The sequence below is a fragment of the Bubalus bubalis genome, chromosome X, assembly GCF_019923935.1.
Source record: "Bubalus bubalis isolate 160015118507 breed Murrah chromosome X, NDDB_SH_1, whole genome shotgun sequence".
In the NCBI taxonomy this organism is placed as follows: Eukaryota; Metazoa; Chordata; class Mammalia; order Artiodactyla; family Bovidae; genus Bubalus; species Bubalus bubalis.
This window is the reverse complement of record NC_059181.1, coordinates 8681102-8702206: the sequence shown is the minus strand read 5'-3', so window position 1 is coordinate 8702206 and position 21105 is coordinate 8681102. Positions and strand designations below refer to the sequence as shown.

Sequence of the window (21105 nt, the reverse complement as noted above, 5' to 3'; positions counted from 1 at the left end):
TAGTATTCAGGGGATTGTGCTTTCTGAGCCCAAAGTTACACCTATATGCTGTGTGGTATGAGGCATGTCACTAATGCTACGTGTCTTGGTGCTGTCCAGTTCAGTTCAGTTCAGTTCAGTCACTCAGTCATATCCCATGGACTGCGGCATGCCAGGCTTCCCTGTCCATCACCAACTCCTGGAGCATACTCAAACTCATGTCCATATAGTCAGTGATGCCATACAACCACCTCATCATCTGTCATCCCCTTCTCCTCCTGCCTTCAATCTTTCCCAGCATCAGGGTCTTTTCCAATGAGTCATTTCTTCGCATCGGGTGGCCAAAGCATTGGAGTTTCAGCTTCCGCATCAGTCCTTCCAATGAATATTCAGGATTGATTTCCCTCAGGATTGACTGGTTGTATCTCCTTGCAGTCCAAGGGACTCTCAAGAGTCTTCTCCAACACCACAGTTCAAAAGCATCAATTCTGCTGCACTCACCTTTCTTTATATAGTCCAACTATCACACCCATACACGGCTACAGGAAAAACCATAGCTTTGACTAGATGGATCTTTGTTGGCAAAGTAATGTCTCTGCTTTTTAATATGCTGTCTAAGTTGGTCATAACTTTTCTTCCAAGGAGCAAGGGTCTTTTAATTTCATGGCTGCAGTCAACATCTACAGTGATTTTGGAGCCCCCCAAATAAAGCCTGTCACTGTTTTCATTGTTTCCCCATCTATTTGCCATGAAGTGATGGGATTAGATGCCATGATCTTAGTTTTCTGAATGTTGAGTTTTAAGCCAATTTTTTCACTCTCTTCTTTCACTTTCATCAAGAGGCTCTTTAGTTTTTCTTTACCTTCTGCCATAAGGGTGGTGTCATCTGCATATCTGAGGTTATTGCTTTTTCTCCCAACAATCTTGATGCCAGCTTGTGCTTCATCCAGTCCAGCATTTCTCATGATGTACTCTGCATAGAAGTTAAATAAGCAGGGTGACAATATACAGCCTTGATATACTCCTTTCCTGATTTGGAACCAATCTGTTGTTCCATGTCCAGTTCTAACTGTTGCTTCTTACCTGCATACAGATTTCTCAGGAGGCAGGTCAGGTGGTCTGGTATTACCATCTCTTTAAGAATTTTCCACAGTTTGTTGTGATCCACACAGGCAAAGGCTTTGGCATAGTAAATAAAGCAGAAGTTGATGTTTTTCTGGAACTCTCTTGCTTTTTCAATGATCCAACAGATGTTGGCAATTTGATCTCTGGTTCCTCTGTCTTTTCTAAATCCAGCTTGAACATCTGGAAGTTCATGGTTCATGTATTGTTGAAGCCTCCATTTGTTTACATATTGTCTTTGTTTTCATACCATAAGAGCTGCTGCTGCTGCTAAGTCGCTTCAGTCGTGTCTGACTCTGCGTGACCCCATGGACTGCAGCCTACCAGGCTCCTCCGTCTGTGGGATTTTCCAGGCAAGAGTACTGGAGTGGGGTGCCATTGCCTTCTCCATAAGAGCAGGGTTGAGTAATTTTAGCAGAGACAGTATGGCCTACAAAGCCTAACCATTTTACTATCTGGCCTTAAAAAGTTTGACCACTTCTGGTCTAGGGAAAGAGTGCCAGGCAGAAGAAATAGCACCAGCAAATGCTCTGCGGTAGAAGTGTGGTTGGCATGTTTAAGCACTGGGCGCTATTCCTGGAGGGAGGGGTGGAAAAGGGTTGGGTTGGGGGTCAGATCGGAAGAGGGTTGGCGGGGGAGGTCAGATCGTATGGCCATAGTGAAGGTTCTGACTTATTCTCTGAGTAAGATGGGACACCATTGGAGGTTAAATGTAGAGCGGCATGATCTGATTTATGCCTGGAAAGGAGCTTTCTTGCTACTGTCTTCCTTTTGTCTCTTCTGCCTTTCTCACTACCCTGCCACTAAAGCCTTCTCCTCAGAAAGTAGGGCTAGCTTAAGAAATGATTAGCCATGGAAGGGATGCAGCCTTGGTTAGTTCTAATCCTTGCATGTGAAGAGTCTCCTAGCTCTTGATTCTATCATTTTTGAGGACCGGGAACTTCTGACGAGACTTCAGTGTGTATGAGGACTGACCGAACTGTCTACTCCATGACCAATCCTACTGGGAAAAGGCTGGTGTAGCACGCACTACACAAAGAGCAACCCAGAGCTTTGCTCTTCTCTTTGAAGACCCATTCACCTATTTATGAATCATTTATGCCAAATTAATAATGACAATTCTTCAAGAGATGGAAATACCAGACCACCTGACCTGCCTCTTGAGAAACCTATATGCAGGTCAGGAAGCAACAGTTAGAACTGGACATGGAACAACAGACTGGTTCCAAATAGGAAAGGGAGTACGTCAAGGCTGTATATTGTCACCTTGCTTATTTAACTTATATGCAGAATACATCATGAGAAACGCTGGGCTGGAAGAGCACAAGCTGGAATCAAGATTGCCGGCAGAAATATCAATAACCTCAGATATGCAGATGACCCCACCCTTATGGCAGAAAGTGAAGAGGAACTAAAAAGCCTCTTGAGGAAAGTGAAAGAGGAGAGTGAAAAAGTTGGCTTCAAGCTCAACATTCAGAAAACGAAGATCATGGCTTCTGGTCCCATCACTTCATGGAAAATAGGTGGGGAAACAGTGTCAGACTTTATTTTTTTGGGCTCCATAATCACTGCAGATGGTGACTGCAGCCATGAAATTAAAAGACGCTTACTCCTTGGAAGGAAAGTTATGACCAACCTAGATAGCATATTGAAAAGCAGAGACATTACTTTGCCAACAAAGGTCCACCTAGTCAAGGCCATGGTTTTTCCAGTGGTCATGTATGGATGTGAGATTTGGACTGTGAAGAAGGCTGAGCGCCGAAGAATTGATGCTTTTGAACTGTGGTGTTGGAGAAGACTCTTGAGAGTCCCTTGGACTGCAAGGAGATCCAACCAGTCCATTCTAAAGGAGATCAGTCCTGGGTGTTCTTTGGAAGGAATGATGCTGAAGCTGAAACTCCAGTACTTTGGCCACCAAATGCGAGGAGTTGACTCATTGGAAAAGACCCTGATGCTGGGAGAGATTGAGGGCAGGAGGAGAAGGGGACGACAGAGGCTGAGATGGCTGGATGGCATCGCTGACTTGATGGACGTGAGTCTGAGTGAACTCCGGGAGTTGGTGATGGACAGGGAGGCCTGGCGTGCTATGATTCATGGGGTCGCAAAGACACAGACAGACTGAGTGACTGAACTGAAGTGAACTGAATAATGAACTTTCTAAATTCTGGCTCATTGTCCAAAAACATCTAATACACATTACCCTCACCTTGGAGGAAGCTGAATTACTTATTATTTTTGAGATGCATTTTCACCAAAGTAGTAATATTGTATCTTTTCTTTAGTGAGGACATGTGTGACAGTGTGAAGGTAATTTTCCCTCCTTCAAAAATGGGAATAAATAACTTGTAAACTAAATTCCATTGGTCTTTTTTTCAACTCCAGTGTGTTTTGGATCATTCAGTAACACAAGACATATACTCTCAGTGAACATGTTCTTAATACTATATGCACCATTTGAACTACCTCTCTTAGGCATTTTCAACAGAAATATTGTATGTTGTCCTTTACCAATTTATTTAGTTATCCATGAGTATGGGTCATTGGACAATGACTTTTTACTTTCCGGGCTTTTATTTTCTTAGACAGTGTGGTCTCCAGTGGATCTTCCCAACCCAGGGATCAAACCCAGGTCTCCCGCATTGCAGGCGGATTCTTTACCAGTTGAGTCACAAGGGAAGCCCATGGATATAGTAAAAGGAAATAGTCTGAGGAGTTAGGAAACAAACATGGCAGATGTTCAACCTCTAATATGATAGATGACTTGAGTGAGGTATATGATTCATGGAGCTTCTGTTTATTTATCAATTCTTTGTGATCTGGCTACCTTGGATTATTATTAGAATTGAATGCTGTTGTAGACATAAAATCATGTTGCTATGTTGAAAACACTATATGAATATGAAGTTGTGGTGCTATTTTATACTTTGTGATCTGTGAAGAGCATACATTACTTGAATCATTCAGTCTATACTGAAAAAAAGAGAAAAAAGCCAAACCCAAACTGGTGAAAATAAGAAAAAGTTTAAAGCGGAAGTTAAAAGGAATTTAAAAAGAGCATTTGGCAGATATATGGCTTATATTCTTTCAACAAATTGGCTTCAGGCTTAAACTAGGAGATGCAAAAATCCTAAAAAATATTCCAAAGTGTTTTTTTTTTTTCTTTTTCCAAAGTGGTGAATCATATGATATGGAATTTTATGCTGTGTTTTGGTTAGAACCTACATATTTGATATTAAAGGAGTAAGCAAAATGTAAAGTGACATTCATTTAATCTTTATTGGAAAATTTGCTTTCAGAATTTGACAGGTTTTTTGCAGTGGCATAGATGCAGCATGTGTGCGTAGGCTCAGTTATGTCCGACTCTTTGTGACACCACTGACTGTACCCTTCCAGGCTTCTCTGTTCATAGATGAGGAGCTTAGTGCTAATACTGTTTGAAAGGATTTTTAAAAATCAACAGCCAGTCTAGTTTGTAGAATCTGTTTTGGACCAAGGTGTTTGAGAGTGCCGTAAAGAGTCTTAAGCCTTGAATCATCTCAGTCTGTTCATAAAACCAAGTGGTAGGAATTGAAAAATGTTTAAAAGTCAAATCCCCAAGTAATCCATTATTTGAAAAGTGGTAGCAGTAGTTGGTTACTTCTCATTGCTTGAGTGGAAAAAAACTTATGTAAACTTTGTCCAACAGGCACAGCATAGCCTCCTTCACCAACTTTTCGCTTAGTGATAGTAATAATACTCATTGAGCATTCCAGCTTTGGCAGGCAGTGCAGAAAACCCTTAGAAACAACCATTTTCTTCCAGAAGCTTCCAGTCTAATGAAAACTAGTGGTAAATTCTTTTCCTCAGAGCCATGATTTTACTTTTGAACTATTTTCTTGTACTATTGTGAAAGAAAAAATGTCCTCAATTCCTCCATTATAAGGGAATTATGTATTTTGTCAGAATATGTGGTGCTTAAAAATCTTTCCCTTGAGATTTTTATTTATAAACCTAAATTCAAGAGTGATTTCTAATGAAAGACAAATTCCATATGATGTAACTTATGGGTGGAATCTAAAATACAGCACAAATGAACCTATAGACGAAACAAAAACAGACTCACAGATATAGATAACAGATTTGTGGTTGCCAAGGAGGAGGGGAGGAGGGAGAGAGAAGAACTGGGAGTTTGAAGTTGGTAGATGCAAACTGTTTTATATAGGGTGGATAAACAACAAGGTTCTAATGTATAACACAGGGAGCTGTATTCAATATCTTGTAATAAACCATAATGAAAAAGAATATGAAAATGAATATATATATGTATATAACTGAGTCACTTTGCTCTACATCAGAGATTGACACAACATTATAAATCAACTATACTTAATTTTTAAAAAGGGTCTTCCCACTGAATGTGGACTATAATTAGAGAAAAGTCAAGAACACTACTTGTCATCTAGGATGTCTTTACCTACTTGTGTGGCTGGCAGATACATTTAGAGGTGAATATTCAAACATTTTTTTCTAATGTGGGGACTACACCCTCCCTCTGAAAATTATACAGTCAGTATACACTTTGATTAGACATGATTATTTAGCTTTGGATTTTCCACCAAGGTGCCTCCCCATCCCACCATATGTAGCCTCAGGGCTCTTCCTAGTACACTTATGGGGTCAGGCCCATCTTTGGGAGGCATTTTAAGCCTCAATTTTACTACTTTTCCATGGGGGCAAGAGATTTGAGTAAGCCTCAATTTTACTACTTTTCCATGGGAGCAAAAGATTTGAGACCAATCAAAGACTTTGCCTTATTTGTTTGGGAAGGAGTCAGCAATAAGACAGAAATAGTGTTTTGGGAAAAAGGCAAAAAGCATGGCATTAATCTAGCTGAGCTAGGAATTGTGTAGCTTCTTACCCAGTATAGTACAATTCATAATAATAATACTAATTTTATTATTATCTGTTAGTTATTGAGAATTTACTATCTGCTAGACACCAAGTTAATGGCTTTACTTGCATTTTTATCAGTTTATCCTCTTAAAAGTCTCTGAAATAGGAGCTACTCAGAAAAAGCAGATAACTTATCCACAGTAACCCTGTTGATAGGTGGCTGAGCTAGTCTGTCTAACTCTAAAATTCATGCTTTTAGCTGTTCTGCAATATTCCTTTCTATGGAAATGATTCAATATTTGAATAGGTTTAAAAGGCCATAAACATCAGCTTAGTAATCCACGTCTTCCTGAAAATTTTATGATGGATACCTTTAGTTAAGAAAAGGGCCTCCCTGGTGGCTCAGATGGTAAAGCATCTGCCTGCAATGCGGGAGACCCGGGTTCGATTCCTGGGTCGGGAAGATCCCCTGGAGAAGGAAATGGCAATCCACTCCAGCACTCTTGCCTGGAAAATCCCATGGACGGAGGAGCCTGATAGGCTACAGTCCATGGGGTCGCAAAGAGTTGGATGCGACTGAGCGACTTCACTTTATCTACAAGGGCCAAGATGAGTTACGTCTATTTCACTGGGGTTCTCAGAATTATTTTTCATCATGGAACTCTATTCCTGATGGATGGATAGGTGGACAGGTTGATATTTTAAATTTCTTTTCAGTTTGGTATTTTATGATTCCTAAGTGCTCTTGGAAGTGTTCTGTATCTCATGTCCAGTATTAGCTTCTGTTTACAATGACTACTAATACTTCCTTATCTCCATTTCCCTGTTTCTACAATAAGAATGATGTATTTTTTCTTTCTTCATGGGGGTACTATGAGCTACATTTTTATATTACAACAAAAGTATAATAGCTATGTAAATACTTCAAGTTTATGAGGAAGACCAGAAACAAAAATCTAAGTTACCATTCTCATCTAAATTATTTACATTGTAATGCAAAAGTGAAAAGACTTAGCTTCTGTGGCACACTTAGCTTTATTGAAATTGAACAAATATTTTTAATAACCCCTTTTACAGCACATGTAAAATTTAATTTTTTCATTATATTTTTTTACAGGTTGTCTTTTATCTGAGTAAGCAAAAATACGTCTTTTTTTTTTTCTTACTTAAAACATGTAGCCAGGATTCAAACCACATAGCTCTGGTACCAAAAAGGAAACAGGTTATGAAAATCACAGTACAACTTTAAAATTCTTTAAATTAGTTAAAGATATTTCAAACAATATTCACTTGGATTGACAGTAGAAATCATGGGTCAGTTGACATTAAGATTAATAGTTACACCTACAATGAAAGCAGAAATGGGAAGTTCAGGCTAATATGAGCTACATCGTTCAGGACACATCATCTTCATAAATACTGTGCCTGAGAGGCTGCAATGGCTAAGTCACGCTTGAGCACTTAATTGCACATAAATATAGGCAAAGCAGAAAAAAAATGTTGTGTGCTAACTTGGATCTAAAAGAAAATGGGCATTCATTTTCAAGAGGGTATATGATCAAATCTATTTCACAATATACAGTTCAAATCCCCAAATTGCATCTAGGAAAGAAAAAGAATATTAAAATGCACACTTACACAGACAATAAAGTAGAAACCTGTTCTTTGTGATTGGTATGTATTGTTGTTGTTTTCTCAATAAGTAGAAATTATTTATGACCACAAAAGGATTTCTCAGGTGAAACACTAATTACAGACATTGTAAAGAACATAGCTCAGGAGGCTGTTTTAAAAACAAGGCAGCATTTTCCTGAAAAAGTTTGGTCCTCAACTCACTATAGGCTAGTCACTATGGTCAGATGGTAAGCATTTTCCTTGTGTGTGTGTGTGTGTGTGTGCGCGCATGTGCACACACATGTGTTCAAACTATCTTTTCAGTTCCAGAATTAGTTCAAACCAAACCAAAAAACAAATAGCCCTCAAGTACTTGACCTTGCATATCATGTCTAATTAATGCATCATCTGAAAGAGCAATGCTAAAGACTATGAATGTAATTATGCTCACGTGATTCTGCAAAACCTTAATTTTGTGCAAACATTTTCCTTCATCACCCGGATAACTTATCTTTATTCATGTAGGTGCCAGGAAACCCACCCCCATGATCCTCCCTCCCCCCTCCCCCAGTCTTCTCCTCTGTCAAAGTGATATGAAGACAATTTCACTGTGTATTTACAAGCACAGCAGTTAGGCAAGAAGGTCCCAGGATCTGAAGAGCACATCTATTTCTTATGGACATCTTCATGCCGAATGATCTTGTATGTGATCCAGTAAAAGATGTTGAAAATGAGAAAGGCCAATGGGAAGGCAGCTCGAGAAATCGTGTCAATCCTTTTTGCCCGGTCCACAAACTTCTTCTTGATGGCATCTGCATCTTTGGGGGGCTGTGGGAGCTGGTTGGCAGGTGTGGCCTTGACAGCTGTTCCATCTTTCACTTGAAGGCAGTGACCCATTCCATAACCACTGAAATTAAAACGACTTTCACGAGTAGCATCTTCTTCCTGGGAGAATAAAGACAGAGGAAGTACAGATTGGTTGTCAGTCAAATCAGATGGAAGATGCTTAAAATTCCTCAGAAGGAAAAGGGTAAATCACAGTTAACTGGTAGTGTGGGAGGCTTTTGGAATGGGAAGTTGTCTTTCAAGTTCAACTCAGTTATTCATGGAACAGATATAGTTCATTAACTTTTTAAGGCTCAGAAATTAAGGGTAAGAATAATGACTCTGTGGTCATTTTAATTAAATGAAAAATAGAAACACCTATATTATATCCAGCACTGACTTTCCCGAAATCTAGTTTATTAATCCACAGCTTTGGATAGATTTGTTTTTAAAGCCAAGTCTTCAAATCCAAGTACTATACTCTAGATTTCTAAAGAGGACAGTTCATTCATTCACTCATTCACTTAATGATTCATTTACCCATTCATTCATTCAACAAAGCATTTACTGAATCCTCATCATGTTCCTGAGCTGTTGTGGCCCATTCACAGCCCAGTTCCTTCCATTAACCTTGGCTTTAATATTAGTGTTAGATTTAAGATTAACTCCTTAAATGTATACCTTTCCCCCCTCCAACCCTCTAGTTCATCTCAGTTAGATATCAGAGATTAAATATTCATTGTTTGGTGCTCAATATTTCTACCATGGCTAATTTTTCTACTGTCAGTTTTTTACATTGCTTCTTTGGCTATTCATCTCTACCATATTTAAACATATGTTATTTTAGCTCATGTCAGTACCTTATTTCTACATGAATCAGATAAAAGACTGCAAAGTCATAACCTCTGGGTAAAGAGAAAATACCCTTCATAGAGACAAAAGTATGGAATTTGGGTGTGTGGTTGGGTTGAAAAGGTAGGATTGAAATGATCTGCTTAATAAAAATTTAATTCTAAATAGTCATCGATTGAATCATCTTCTGCAACTAGATTGGTGCTTTCTATAATACTGTGCCACCCTTTTGACTCACCAAAGATATCGCACTCTCTATCTTTCCAGAGAATAATATTATGTTAATTAATTTGGTTACATTTTTCCAAAAGACAGTAAAATTCGGTATTTTATTTCATCACTATTTATTGCATGTCAGTTGCGCTTTCACGCATATAAAAGGTATACTAAATGAAGGACTTCTTAAAAATTTTATTGGAGTTTAGTTGATTTACAATGTTATATTAGTTTTAGGTGTAGAGCAAAGTGACTCAGTTATGCATATATGTATATCCATTCTTTTTAAGACTTTTTACCCACATAGGTTATTACAAAATATTGAGTAGAGTTCCCTGTACTATGCAGTAGGTCCTTGTTGGTTACCTATTTTATACATAGTAGTGTGTATATGTTAATCCCAAGCTCCTAATTTATCCCTGCCCCTCCACATTTCTCCTTTGGTAACTGTAAATTTGTTTTTGAAATCTGTGAGTCTATTTATGTTTTATCATTTGAATGAAGGACTGTTAACATAATATTAGTGAGGGAAAGCCCAACTGTAACCCAAATGGTACAACAAAGACAAATTTAGGTGAGGAAAGTCAGGCCAAAGCTCTTCTAATAAAATAATTGTAAAACTACTCCTTTATAAAACCATCTTCCCAATACTTTTTTGTATTTGAGACTGTCTTTCACAAGTTGGTTCAGGATACTCTGTCTCATTTCTTAACAAAATGTAAGTAGGATTTTTCATTCAACAATTAGTTGTTGAATGTTGAGTTTATGGCAAGCATTTTGCTAGATGCTGGGAGACAGTTGATGAAGTTGGACAAGAGCCCTACCTGCATGCTTTTAGAACTCAGTGGAAGTGGCCAAACTAAAGACATTTTCATATAAGGGACGTGGCTAGGAAAACCCAGCTGGATATTTGAGTACTGCTACGTGCTCAGCTCTATAAGCTCTATAATAGAGACTTCAACTGGACTCAGATTCAAATAGTAAATCTACTTTCTTTGCCTTAAAATGGGAATGATATATTTTATAGGTGCAAAAGTTTCAAATAAGTATTTAAAAATGTGGAATAAACAGATATATTAATCATTACAGCATCATTGGAAGACTCATTAGTTAGCAAGTAAAGAAACACACAGGTCTCTAGGAGGAGGGAATGTGTTAGTTATGAGTTATAAGCAGTCTTATTCTTCCTACCTACTAACTTGTAATTAGATCTGAACCAGTGTGTGAGAGAAATAGAAATGCTGTCAATTGGTTTAGTAAATAGATCTAGACTAGGAATTTGGCTGTTTGGGTTCTAAGCATGGCTCCAAGGGTTATAAGCTGTGTTTTTTCTTAGGCAGGATATTTATTCTTTCAAGGCTTGGAGACCCCATGCCAAAATATTGAGGCTTGACTAGGTCTGTGGGTCTCAGCTTTGGATGCTAGGGAAATTTTACAAGTTATATTTCTGCCTGCTTCCCCTCCCAGCCTCTTCCAGACCAAGTGAATCACAATCTCTGGGAATGAGAACTGAGAATCCATATTTTTTTTAAAAAAATCCAATGTCTCTAATACAAATGGTTAGAAACCAGTGGCCTAGATCAGCTTTAATGTCCAGCTCTAAAATGCTGAACCTAGTCTATGTTATTAAATCTAAGATAATTTTTAAGTGAAAATCAGCCCTCAAAATATATTTCCCCTTATCTGCCTAAAATTACTGTGCTGTTTTTCCTTTCCTTATCTGTAGAATCTTACAAATTGCTGTTCTGTATCAACACTTAGAAAGTCATGATTAAGTGTATAGTTCACTGCCTGAGTGAAATAAGATTCTTTTAAAATTCCTGGGTCCCTGAAGAAATAAAAAAGAGTAGTTAGCTGGTAACTGGTTTTTAGCACATGAAACAAAAGGAAACCTAAATACATCCATGTTTTTTTTTTCAGATTTACTCATTCATTCAATTCCTGTTGTCTATTGGCATACTGTGAATGGACAGCTCATTCAATTAACTCATTCAATTAACTAGCAGAACTAGAATAGAATAATGCCAAATTAGGTTATTATTATGTCATACATTGCCGTACAAACTGTAGGTGCTTAATAAACGTTCATTGACTAATGAACAAAGGAAATTTTAAGGAAGTTTTCTCTCTGCTTGAAAATACTTTCCCTTTCCATTCAATGGTATTTCAAATTATACTTCTGAGCATAGTTACAACTAATTAAATCAATTCTTTAAAATTATCCACCACAAAATAAATCTGTCGTAGGTAGAAATTATCCATTTAATTTTTCATGTGCAGGAGATATGAATGCTAGTTTAAGGGTATTCTTATTTACCATTATGACTCATTGAATGCATTTTAAATATAGAACCTTAAATTACCCACATCAAAGGGCTTGATTCAGAAAACATAATTGCAACCACTTTGAATTTTGGTGTTATAATGAATGACTAATTGCCTTTATAGCAGGTTCAGAATAAAATGCTATGGTAATATGGCAGGATTCCTATATGAAGGCAAAATGGAGATGAGCTTGAGTCATGGATAAACTAAAGCTGAAATAAAGAACAATCTGAAGGCACAGCTTAGTTGAATGTATTCACCGGGAGAGTTAGTGTGATTCTCTCAGTGAGGAAAGAATTTCAGGCATATATTCTCCATTTCTTCTAATTAGCCAGAAAATTAATTACTTAATTATTGCTGCTGACCTACCATCTTCAGTATCTTTGAGCAGTGAATACTTGTAGCTCACTCTGTTTTGTTATTCACCAATTCAATTTCATAGAAAATGAATCATCCAGTCAAAGTTTCAGTACATGCAATTTCTGTATCCCACTTTGATAAAATCTCCTTAAATCCTGTCTACATAGGAAGAACTGCCATGGCACTATGCAATTCGTTGGAGACTTATCACCTTATTTTACTTGTCTTAGCCATTGGTTTTACTTATTATAAGATTTACCCATTCCTGTGTTTGGAACTCTTGTCTAGATGTGAAATTGAACCTAAAGCTCAGCAGAATTGCATGGTACTGAATTGTTTGTTATAAGCAAATAATTTCAATATAATTAAAGATTATGGGATTTATGCGGTGAAAGATTTCAGTGGGACCAGTATTTCTAATTTTTCTTTTATGTCCTAAAAAGGAGGAAATAAAAGGACTCCTATAAACTGAGGTGGGGAAAAACTCCATTCCATTTCTCACCCAGATTCTTTGATTGAATCTTCAGTCTTTGGGGCCAGGATATGGCCCAGTTGCAAGTGAAAGTTGCAGTGAGCTTCAGTCAATGCAAGGACATAATGGAGTCTTCAGCCCTACTTAGGAAGCAGTGTGAGTCCAAACACAAGCAGGTTTTCCCCAAAAAAGTCCCCTGAGCAAATGAAGCCTTGCGTGCATGCTTTGTTGCTCAGTCATGTCAGACTTTTTGTGACTCTTTGGACTGTAGGCCTCCTCAGGCCATGGGATTCTCCAGGCAAGCATACTGGAGTGGGTTGCCATTTCCTTTGCCAGGGGATCTTCCCGGATCTGGGACTGAACCCACATCTCCTGTGTCTCCTGCACAGCTGGTGGATTCTTTACCTGCTGAGCCATCAGGGAAGCCCAATTCTAGGTGGTGCTTAGTTGTAGACCTGCTGATTTCTATCACCTAGACTTGGAGAAGAGGGATGGCTTTGAGAAATTCCCAATTCTTATGGCCTCAGTTTTCTTCTCTGTATCACGGGGACTTGGGAGTAGATACGAATAATAGATACCATATATTGATTATAATTATAAACCATGCACTTAAAACCACAGTCAATCCTATCACCAAACTGTCCCTACAAGTCACAAGGTTTCAGAGGAAACTGAGACTGAGAGAAGTTATGTGGCTTCCTGAAGTTATATAGCTAATAAATGTGGAAGCTGAAATTCAAATCTGATTTATCAGATCTCCAAACTCTCTGATTCTGAACACTCTGGAAGTTTCTGGGTTTTATGAATTTGTCTCTATCAGGCCCCAAATGAATTCCATTCAAGATTATAGATGAAGAATCCAATCGAAATTTGTGGAAAAACTGATCTAAAATAAAGTAAGCCAAATATAATCCCTGTTGCTTAATGATGTGGCGAAATGAATTAAAACTCTTACAGTGTCATTTGGGGGTAGACAGTGAATAGCATTTTTTTCCCAAAAGAAAGCCATTATCAGTGGATCATCTCTTTTTCAATGCAGGATATCATTATTATTGATTTTTCTTTTTCATTTATTTTTAATTTGAGGATAATTGCTTTACAATATTGGATTGGTTTCTATAACCTCCCTCTTGAACCTCCTTCCCACCTCCCATCTCATCCCATCCCATCCCTCTAGGTTTGAATTCCCTGAGTCATACAGCAAATTTCCACTGGCTACCTATTTTATATATGGTAGTGTATATGTTTGCATGCTACTCTCTCCATTCCTCCTATTATTGTTGATTTTTGAAGCAGAATGAACTTCTGGTGTTCATTTCTTGAGCACTTGCCATTTATGTATTCATACTTCCAGCAAATAATTCCTCAAGCACCTATTATGTGCCAGGTATGTGGTGAGGATACAGCAGTAAACAAGGAGGTGAAGTCTCTTCTTTTTTGGAGTTTACATTGCTACTGGAGAAAACAGGTAACAAGTAGAGAAATCATGTGTACACACACAAACACATATTTGTACATATATATACATATACACAGTTAAGACACTCCCACATATTTGTGTACACACAAACACACACACACACACACAGATAATGATGAATGCCTTGAAATAAAACAATCAAGGTAAGACACCTAAGAGAGATGAAAGGCAGAGAAATGGATGTTTTAGACTGAATGGTCAGAAAAGTCCCAAGGACATGCCAGGCACTGTGCCATTTGCCAGGAATCCAGTGATAAGCAAAACAGATCAGACTCTTGCCTTCAGGTAGTTCCCAGCCTTGAGGTGAAGACAAGCGTTTATGAAAGAATCACATGAATACAGAATTACTAACTATGATAGGGCTCTGAAGGAAAAGTATAGGGTGCTATGAGAGCTTATGAATAGTGGTCCTCTTATCTGCCAGATCAGATAAGAGAAGCTTTTCCTTGGGGAAGTGATATTTCATTAGAGGTTTGAAAAAATGAGAAGCATTAAAGAAGGGACAGCAGAGTTGGGAGATGTCGGAGATAGGAAAGTTTCCTGCAGTTGAGAGATGGTAGAATGGCCCATGGAATGCAGAAAGAAAGTGGGGTGAGACAAAGCTTCAGAAATGACCAAGGACTGGATTATATAGGGCCTTGCAAGCCATAGTGCTGGTTTAAAGCCTTATATTAAGAACCAAGAGAAGGAAAAAATGAATAAGACCTTAGGTTTCCGGGGGGTCAGGAGAACTGAAGAGAATGATATGAGAGAGATTCTTGAGATATGTACAAAGGTTTATTGGGGCTCAGGTGAGCCTGAAGCCTTTAGAGTTGGTGAGGGTATGGATGATAATATTACTGAGAGATATACAAGGCAATCTACAAATCATCTATACTCCCCTGAATCTGAAAGAAAACTCTGTAGCTACCTATTGATGTTTAGAATTCATTTCCAATTTTCTTTTTTATTATTTAAAATTTTTGCTTCCCAATCATATTAAAGAATAGGTAGACAGAGTCTGTGGATTGTGATAGCAGATTCCCACTACTGTCTTCATTCACCAAAGGATAAACTCTTGAGAGTGTGCCTTAGTCATTTCTGTACCCTTCTTCCCTGGCACAATGCTAGGCCCATGAGTTATTCTAAAATAGTGCTTGGAAAGATCCTCTTGATTCTGAGAAAGGTCTCAGAAAGGATGTGCTCCCTGGGAGAAGGGAGGGGACAGCAGTTGTCTCCTAGCTGATTTCCATTTCTTGGTCACTTGCAGTCCTTTCTGCGGCCTCTGGATCAGTCTTGTCCAAAGAACTTCCATCCTATCCCTTTCACTGCAGATTCACTGCCTTGACATTGAAGAGGAGGAGGAGAAACTGGGATAGAATCTAAAAGGCTTGGATTGAATTCCCTCAGTCTCTCAACATTTTCGGTCTCCTATTTCCTCTTTAAAATGAAGAAATTAGCCATTTGGCCATTTTCTGAGTTTGAGTATGGGACTATAATGCTGTCTAGTATATTGCCTCGAGACTAATCTCTAGCTGGTTGATATGCTTAAGACTTTTCTTCTCAACTACAGACTGGACAGTATGCAAACAAAGGTCTTAATCTCTCCTTCCTCCCCCTGCCCTGATGCCTTCTGGTAGAGTCGGCCTTGTGGGCAGGCATATGTGCAGTCACACACACCCTGGTGCTTTGAAGGGTCCTATACTTGGTTTAATGCTTTGCTGTAGCCATCTTGAAGTTCGTAATGGTTTTTGAACAAGCACCCCACGTTTTCATTTTGTACCAGGTCCCACAGATTTTGAAGCCAGCCCTACTTTCTGCTCTAGTGAAATTGAAGGAATGCACATTGCTTCCATTCCTGGCTTAATACTTTTCAACAGTTTCTCATCTCCTTAATGACCACTCCCAAGCTCCTTTGTGATTTTCAAGGACCCACTATATCTTGCCTTATACTTGCTTCTCTCATGGTGTTTCATGGTCTTTGGCTTTATTTTTTTGCATAGAATAGTCCTCACCTCCCTCTACCTGGTGAGCTCCTGCATGTTCTTCAAGATTCTACTCATCTCATTCAGGATCCCTTTTCTTGACCCCTGTGCCTGGGCCATGGGTCTGTAGCACTGAAGCTGACCCCATAATGGAACCTGCTGCATTATACGTTAAACTTAGCTGCTTATATGTCAGCCTCTTTTATGTGACCTTCAAGTGTAAGGACCCAGTTTTGCATACCTTGAATGCCCCAGTACATAGAACAATACCGGGCTAAAGCTGCCTGTGTTGAATACTATTGGTAGCTCAGCTGGTAAAGAATCTCCCAGCAATGCAGGAGACCCCGCTTTGATTCCTGGGTCTGGAAGATCCCTTGGAGAAGGGATAAGCTACTCACTCCAGTATTCTTGGGCTTCCCTGGTTGCTCAGTTGGTAAAGAATCCACCTGCAATGTGGGAGACCTGGGTTCAATCCTGAGTTGGGTAGATTCCCTGGAGGAGAGCATGGCATCCCACTCCAGTATTCTTACCTGGAGAATCCCCATGGACAAAGCCCTAGCGGGCTACAGTCCATGGGGTCACAGAGAGTCAGACACGACTGAACGACTAAGCACGTATATAAGATAAATGCTTCTTAGATGAATGTTGGAAAAGTCTTTCATGATATGAAAAATGCTTTTCTAGCTTACTTATCACATGGTCTGTTTTTACATATTGAATTTATAGAAAATTAAGGCAAACTTAAACTCCACAGTGCCACTCAAGAGCTGAGGTATTTATGATCTATATTTGAAACACTGTCCATTTTTTTCCAGTGTTAAGCTAGTGAGTAGACCAGATACTGTGAAAATATATAAAATTAGATCCATCTTATTAACAATCTTAGCAAAAAATGCATACTTCTTTGCAAAGAAAATAAATGGAATAGACAAGCCAGAATACGAAGGAATGTTTTTCATTTATGCATCTACTCACAAATCAAAATAATAAAGCTAGGTAAGTGAAAAGCCAGTATGTTTTATATACATGCAAGTATTTCACCAAATAAATGAGACCTTATCAGTTATTACCCATAGCAAAGACTAAGGAATATTTGCACAATATTAAGGGTATTTGAATTCATATGCAATCCATTTGGGTTTGATGAAGAGAGTAAAATTCTTGTAGATCTACAGTCATCACCAAACATCTTTAAGTTTTAAGTCTTGAAATTTTAATTAATAGAACATTTTTCTTCACAAATCTCTTTAAACAAATTAATACCTGCATTGTAGTGCTCTGCACCATTTGCCTGTCATTACACAAAATTTCTTTCATCATCTCAATCACACATGTTATTTTTAAAAGCTTCTGTATGTGTGTGTATATATATATATACACACACAGAAAAAAGGCAGCAGAGTTTCTTATTTGGGACAAAGCTCACTTCCAGTAACTGGGGAAAGATATGTGGGCAAGAGAGGACAAGCAGGATTCAGGTTTGGTATGAGCTGGGACTCCAAAATTGCTGTTGCCACAGCCTGCAGATGCCTTGCAGGAGTTAGGGCACTGGCAGTTGAGCTGGGCTAAGACTCCTAGTTATCCATGAAAACCCATCTTTATTTTTTCTTCCATTAGTGGGCCTTTCTTGAGGTCAAGGTTCCTTACTTATGGCACTGTTGACATTTGGGGCCAAGTAATTATTTTTGTGGTAGAAAACTGTGTTGTATATTTTAGGATATTTAGCAGCATCCCTGGTCTCTACCTGCTAGAAGTAACATACTTCCACTGCCGTTGTGACAATGAAAAATGTCTCTTGACATTGCCAAATGTCCCTTGGGGGGCAACATTGTGCCTACTCAAGAAGCTCTGCTTTAGTTGGTCATACATGTGCATGACTGTATCTAGCCTCCCCTGTATATGGCAGGGGCAGGGCATGTAACATATCTAGTACCGGGAAGTCTAACCAGCTCAATCTCCAGACCAGAGCTGCTGCTGCTGCTAAGTCGCTTCAGTCGTGTCCAACTCTGTACGACCCCATAGACGGCAGCCCACCAGGCCCCGCCATCCCTGGGATTCTCCAGGCAAGAACACTGGAGCGGGTTGCCATTTCCTTCTCCAATGCAGGAAAGTGAAAAGTGAAAAATGAAAGTGAAGTCGCTCAGTCATGTCCAACTCTTAGCGACCCCATGGACTGCAGCCTACCAGGCCCCTCCGTCCATGGGATTTTCCAGGCAAGAGGACTGGAGTGGGGTGCCATTGCTAGGCACCTCTTACCAGCTCATCCACTCCATGTGGACCGAGCCACCGTACAGTGATTCATCAGAATCATTTCTGCCAGAATCACAGTGATCATCTTCTACCTGATCCCCTGGCTTCTAGACCCTCCCTCCCAATAAGAATGTCTATTCTTAATCCAGCAACTAGAGGAATCCTGTTAAAATGTGAGTCAGGTCAGATCTTCATGAGCTCAAACCTCCAGTGGCTCTCACTTCAGTAAAATACAACTCTTTGTAATGTCCCATTTACTTCTCAGGGCTCAGCTCTTGTTGCTTTCCCTCTAGTCCAGGTGTCAGCAAACATTTTCCTTAAAGGGCCAGGTGTAAATATGTTAGACTTCATGGGCTATCCTAAAGATATAGGTCCATTTAATGCATATTTTGAATCTAATTTTCTAAAGTGAGCTATATACTTCACTCTACTTTGGACCACACCTCACCTCCAGCACTCTATTTTTTTTAATAGACTGGAAGTAATTATTTAAAAATAATTGACTTTTGACTCAAAATCTATAAAGCAGAAATATTTTCACTTAATGTCAACTGCAGTCTTAGAAAGTAGTTTAGGAATCAATAACGTGGTTGTGATGTTTCAATGCCTCAAGAGGGAAGCAATGCCTTGCATATGGAAATTCTTTTCCAGTAGTCTCTGTCAATTCTGGTCTGGCCAGAATGCTCAGAAGACACACTAAAGTCTAAGAAGCATGAAGGTGAACATCTTCCATCTGGAGTGTGAGCTGTTCAATTATTAACATAGTTTGCCATCTGTTCAAGGTGTAAGCAAAGTGAGTGTTGAGACTGTCTACACAGCACAGACTGGAGGGGACAGGTGATCAGAGGGTGAGTCCACTGCCAAACTAAAAGCAATAACAATAGAAACAACCCATCATAACACACACTCACTTGCTTTCTAATGTGAATGACTGTGACTGCCAAATTCTTTAGACTATTGTCATGGTTTGATCTCTATATGTAACATGCACACTTGGTGTCAAAAAGTGGTTACTGTGTGAGATTATCTGTTGTTTACCTGGCACTTCCACTCCTGTAGAAGTGCCTGCCTACAGCTGGAAAAACTGCATTTCCCAGAATTCCCTCCTTGATTGATTCCAGGTAAGGGTTTGCCAGTGAGAGGAATTTGGGAGATCTGGAAGGTAGAAGGGAAGGAGAGGCCATTATTTTGGGGAGTGTTTGGGGGTCAGATGAGGCTGACTTGTTGGATAAAGTGGCATTCCACACCTTTCTATGGGCTCCAATTTTACGATCCTGCTTTAGAGGCAAAATATGGTAGCTTCTCAGATTTTCCTGTTAATACCTGCTTACGTCACAAGAAGTTCAGCTTAAAGTTCTGTCTTCTGACTGTAGCCTTCCAGACCTTCCTTTCCCCAGTTACTCTCATATTTATATAAGTTGTAATTTCTACAGTAAACCCCTTCTCCTAGTAGTATGTATGGTGTCTGTTTTCCTGACTAAACCCAGCCAGATATAGATATATAGGTAATCTAGGCTTCCAACCATCTTGATGCAAGTTACTATAGTTTTCTTCAATTAAGATTTATTGAGCATCAGAATGTACCAAGTATTGGAAAGAAATAAGGGTACAAAAGACAGTCCTGCCCTTGAAGTCATTGTGGGATTGGTGGAAGAGGTCTAGAATATGTGGACCAGTGGCTTTCAACCAAGAGTGATTTTGCCCCCCACCCTCCAGGGGACATTACATGACATCTGGAGACATTTTTGGTTGTCACAGTGGAGCAGAGCGTGCTTTTGGCATGTAGTGGGTAGAGGCTAGAACACTGCTACACAGCCTGCAATACACAGGACAGCACCTCACAACAAAGCATGAATTATCTAGCTTCAAATGTCAATAGTGCTGAGGCTGGGAAACTATGATACAGACAAATGATTCCAGTATAATGTGATATCTGCTACCTGGTAAAGGAACGTACAGGCCACAAGATACTATAGAAGAGGTGATGTTAGGCTAGAGTAATTAAAGGAAAGTTAGATGGCAGGTTTTTTCTTTAATAGTACCCTGGAATGCACTGCTTCTGGCAGAATACATGAATATCACAGATATGTTATAGAATGTGAAAGCACTGTCATTTGGTTCACTGACCCTGCTTTTTAGTGCAACTAAAGAGCAGCTCAGAGACACTTCTCTGTGCTATTTAGCCAGGTGAGCTGACTGTGGCTCAGATCATGAACTCCTTATTGCCAAATTCAGACTTAAATTGAAGAAAGTAGGGAAAACCACTAGACCATTCAGGTATGACCTAATTCAAATCCCTTACAATTATTCAGTGGAAGTGAGAAATAGATTCAAGGGATTAGATCTGATAGACAGAATGCCTAAAGAACTATGGACAGGAGGTTCGTGACATTGTACAGGAGGTAGGGATCAAGACCATCCCCAAGAAAAAGAAATGCAAAAGGGCAAAATGGTTGTCTGAGGAGGCCTTACAAATAGCTGAGAAAAGAAGAGAAGCAAAAGACAAAGGAGAAAAGGAAAGATATACCCATTTGAATACAGAATTTGAAAGAATAGCAAGGAGACATAAGAAAGCCTTCCCCATTGATCAGTGCAAAGAAATAGAGGAAAACAATAGAAAGGGAAAGACTAGAGATCTCTTCAAGAAAATTAGAGATACCAAGGGAACATTTCATGCAAAGATGGGCACTATAAAGGACAGAAATGGTATGGACCTAACAGAAGCAGAAGATATTAAGAAGAGGTGGCAAGAATACACAGAAGAACTGTACAAA

The 21105-nt window shown here is 39.1% G+C and overlaps 1 protein-coding gene across 1 annotated transcript in view; it reads right to left on the bottom strand.

The window, feature by feature from the left end:
• Positions 1-6989: 6989 nt before the first annotated feature.
• The window catches only part of GLRA2 (glycine receptor alpha 2), a 204901-nt gene continuing 190785 nt past the window's right edge, over positions 6990-21105 (bottom strand). The window contains exon 9 of the mRNA XM_006067107.4: positions 6990-8532. Coding sequence (XP_006067169.1) covers positions 8254-8532 — 279 coding nt within the window. The 3' untranslated portion in view covers positions 6990-8253. The remainder of the gene's footprint in view (positions 8533-21105) is intronic.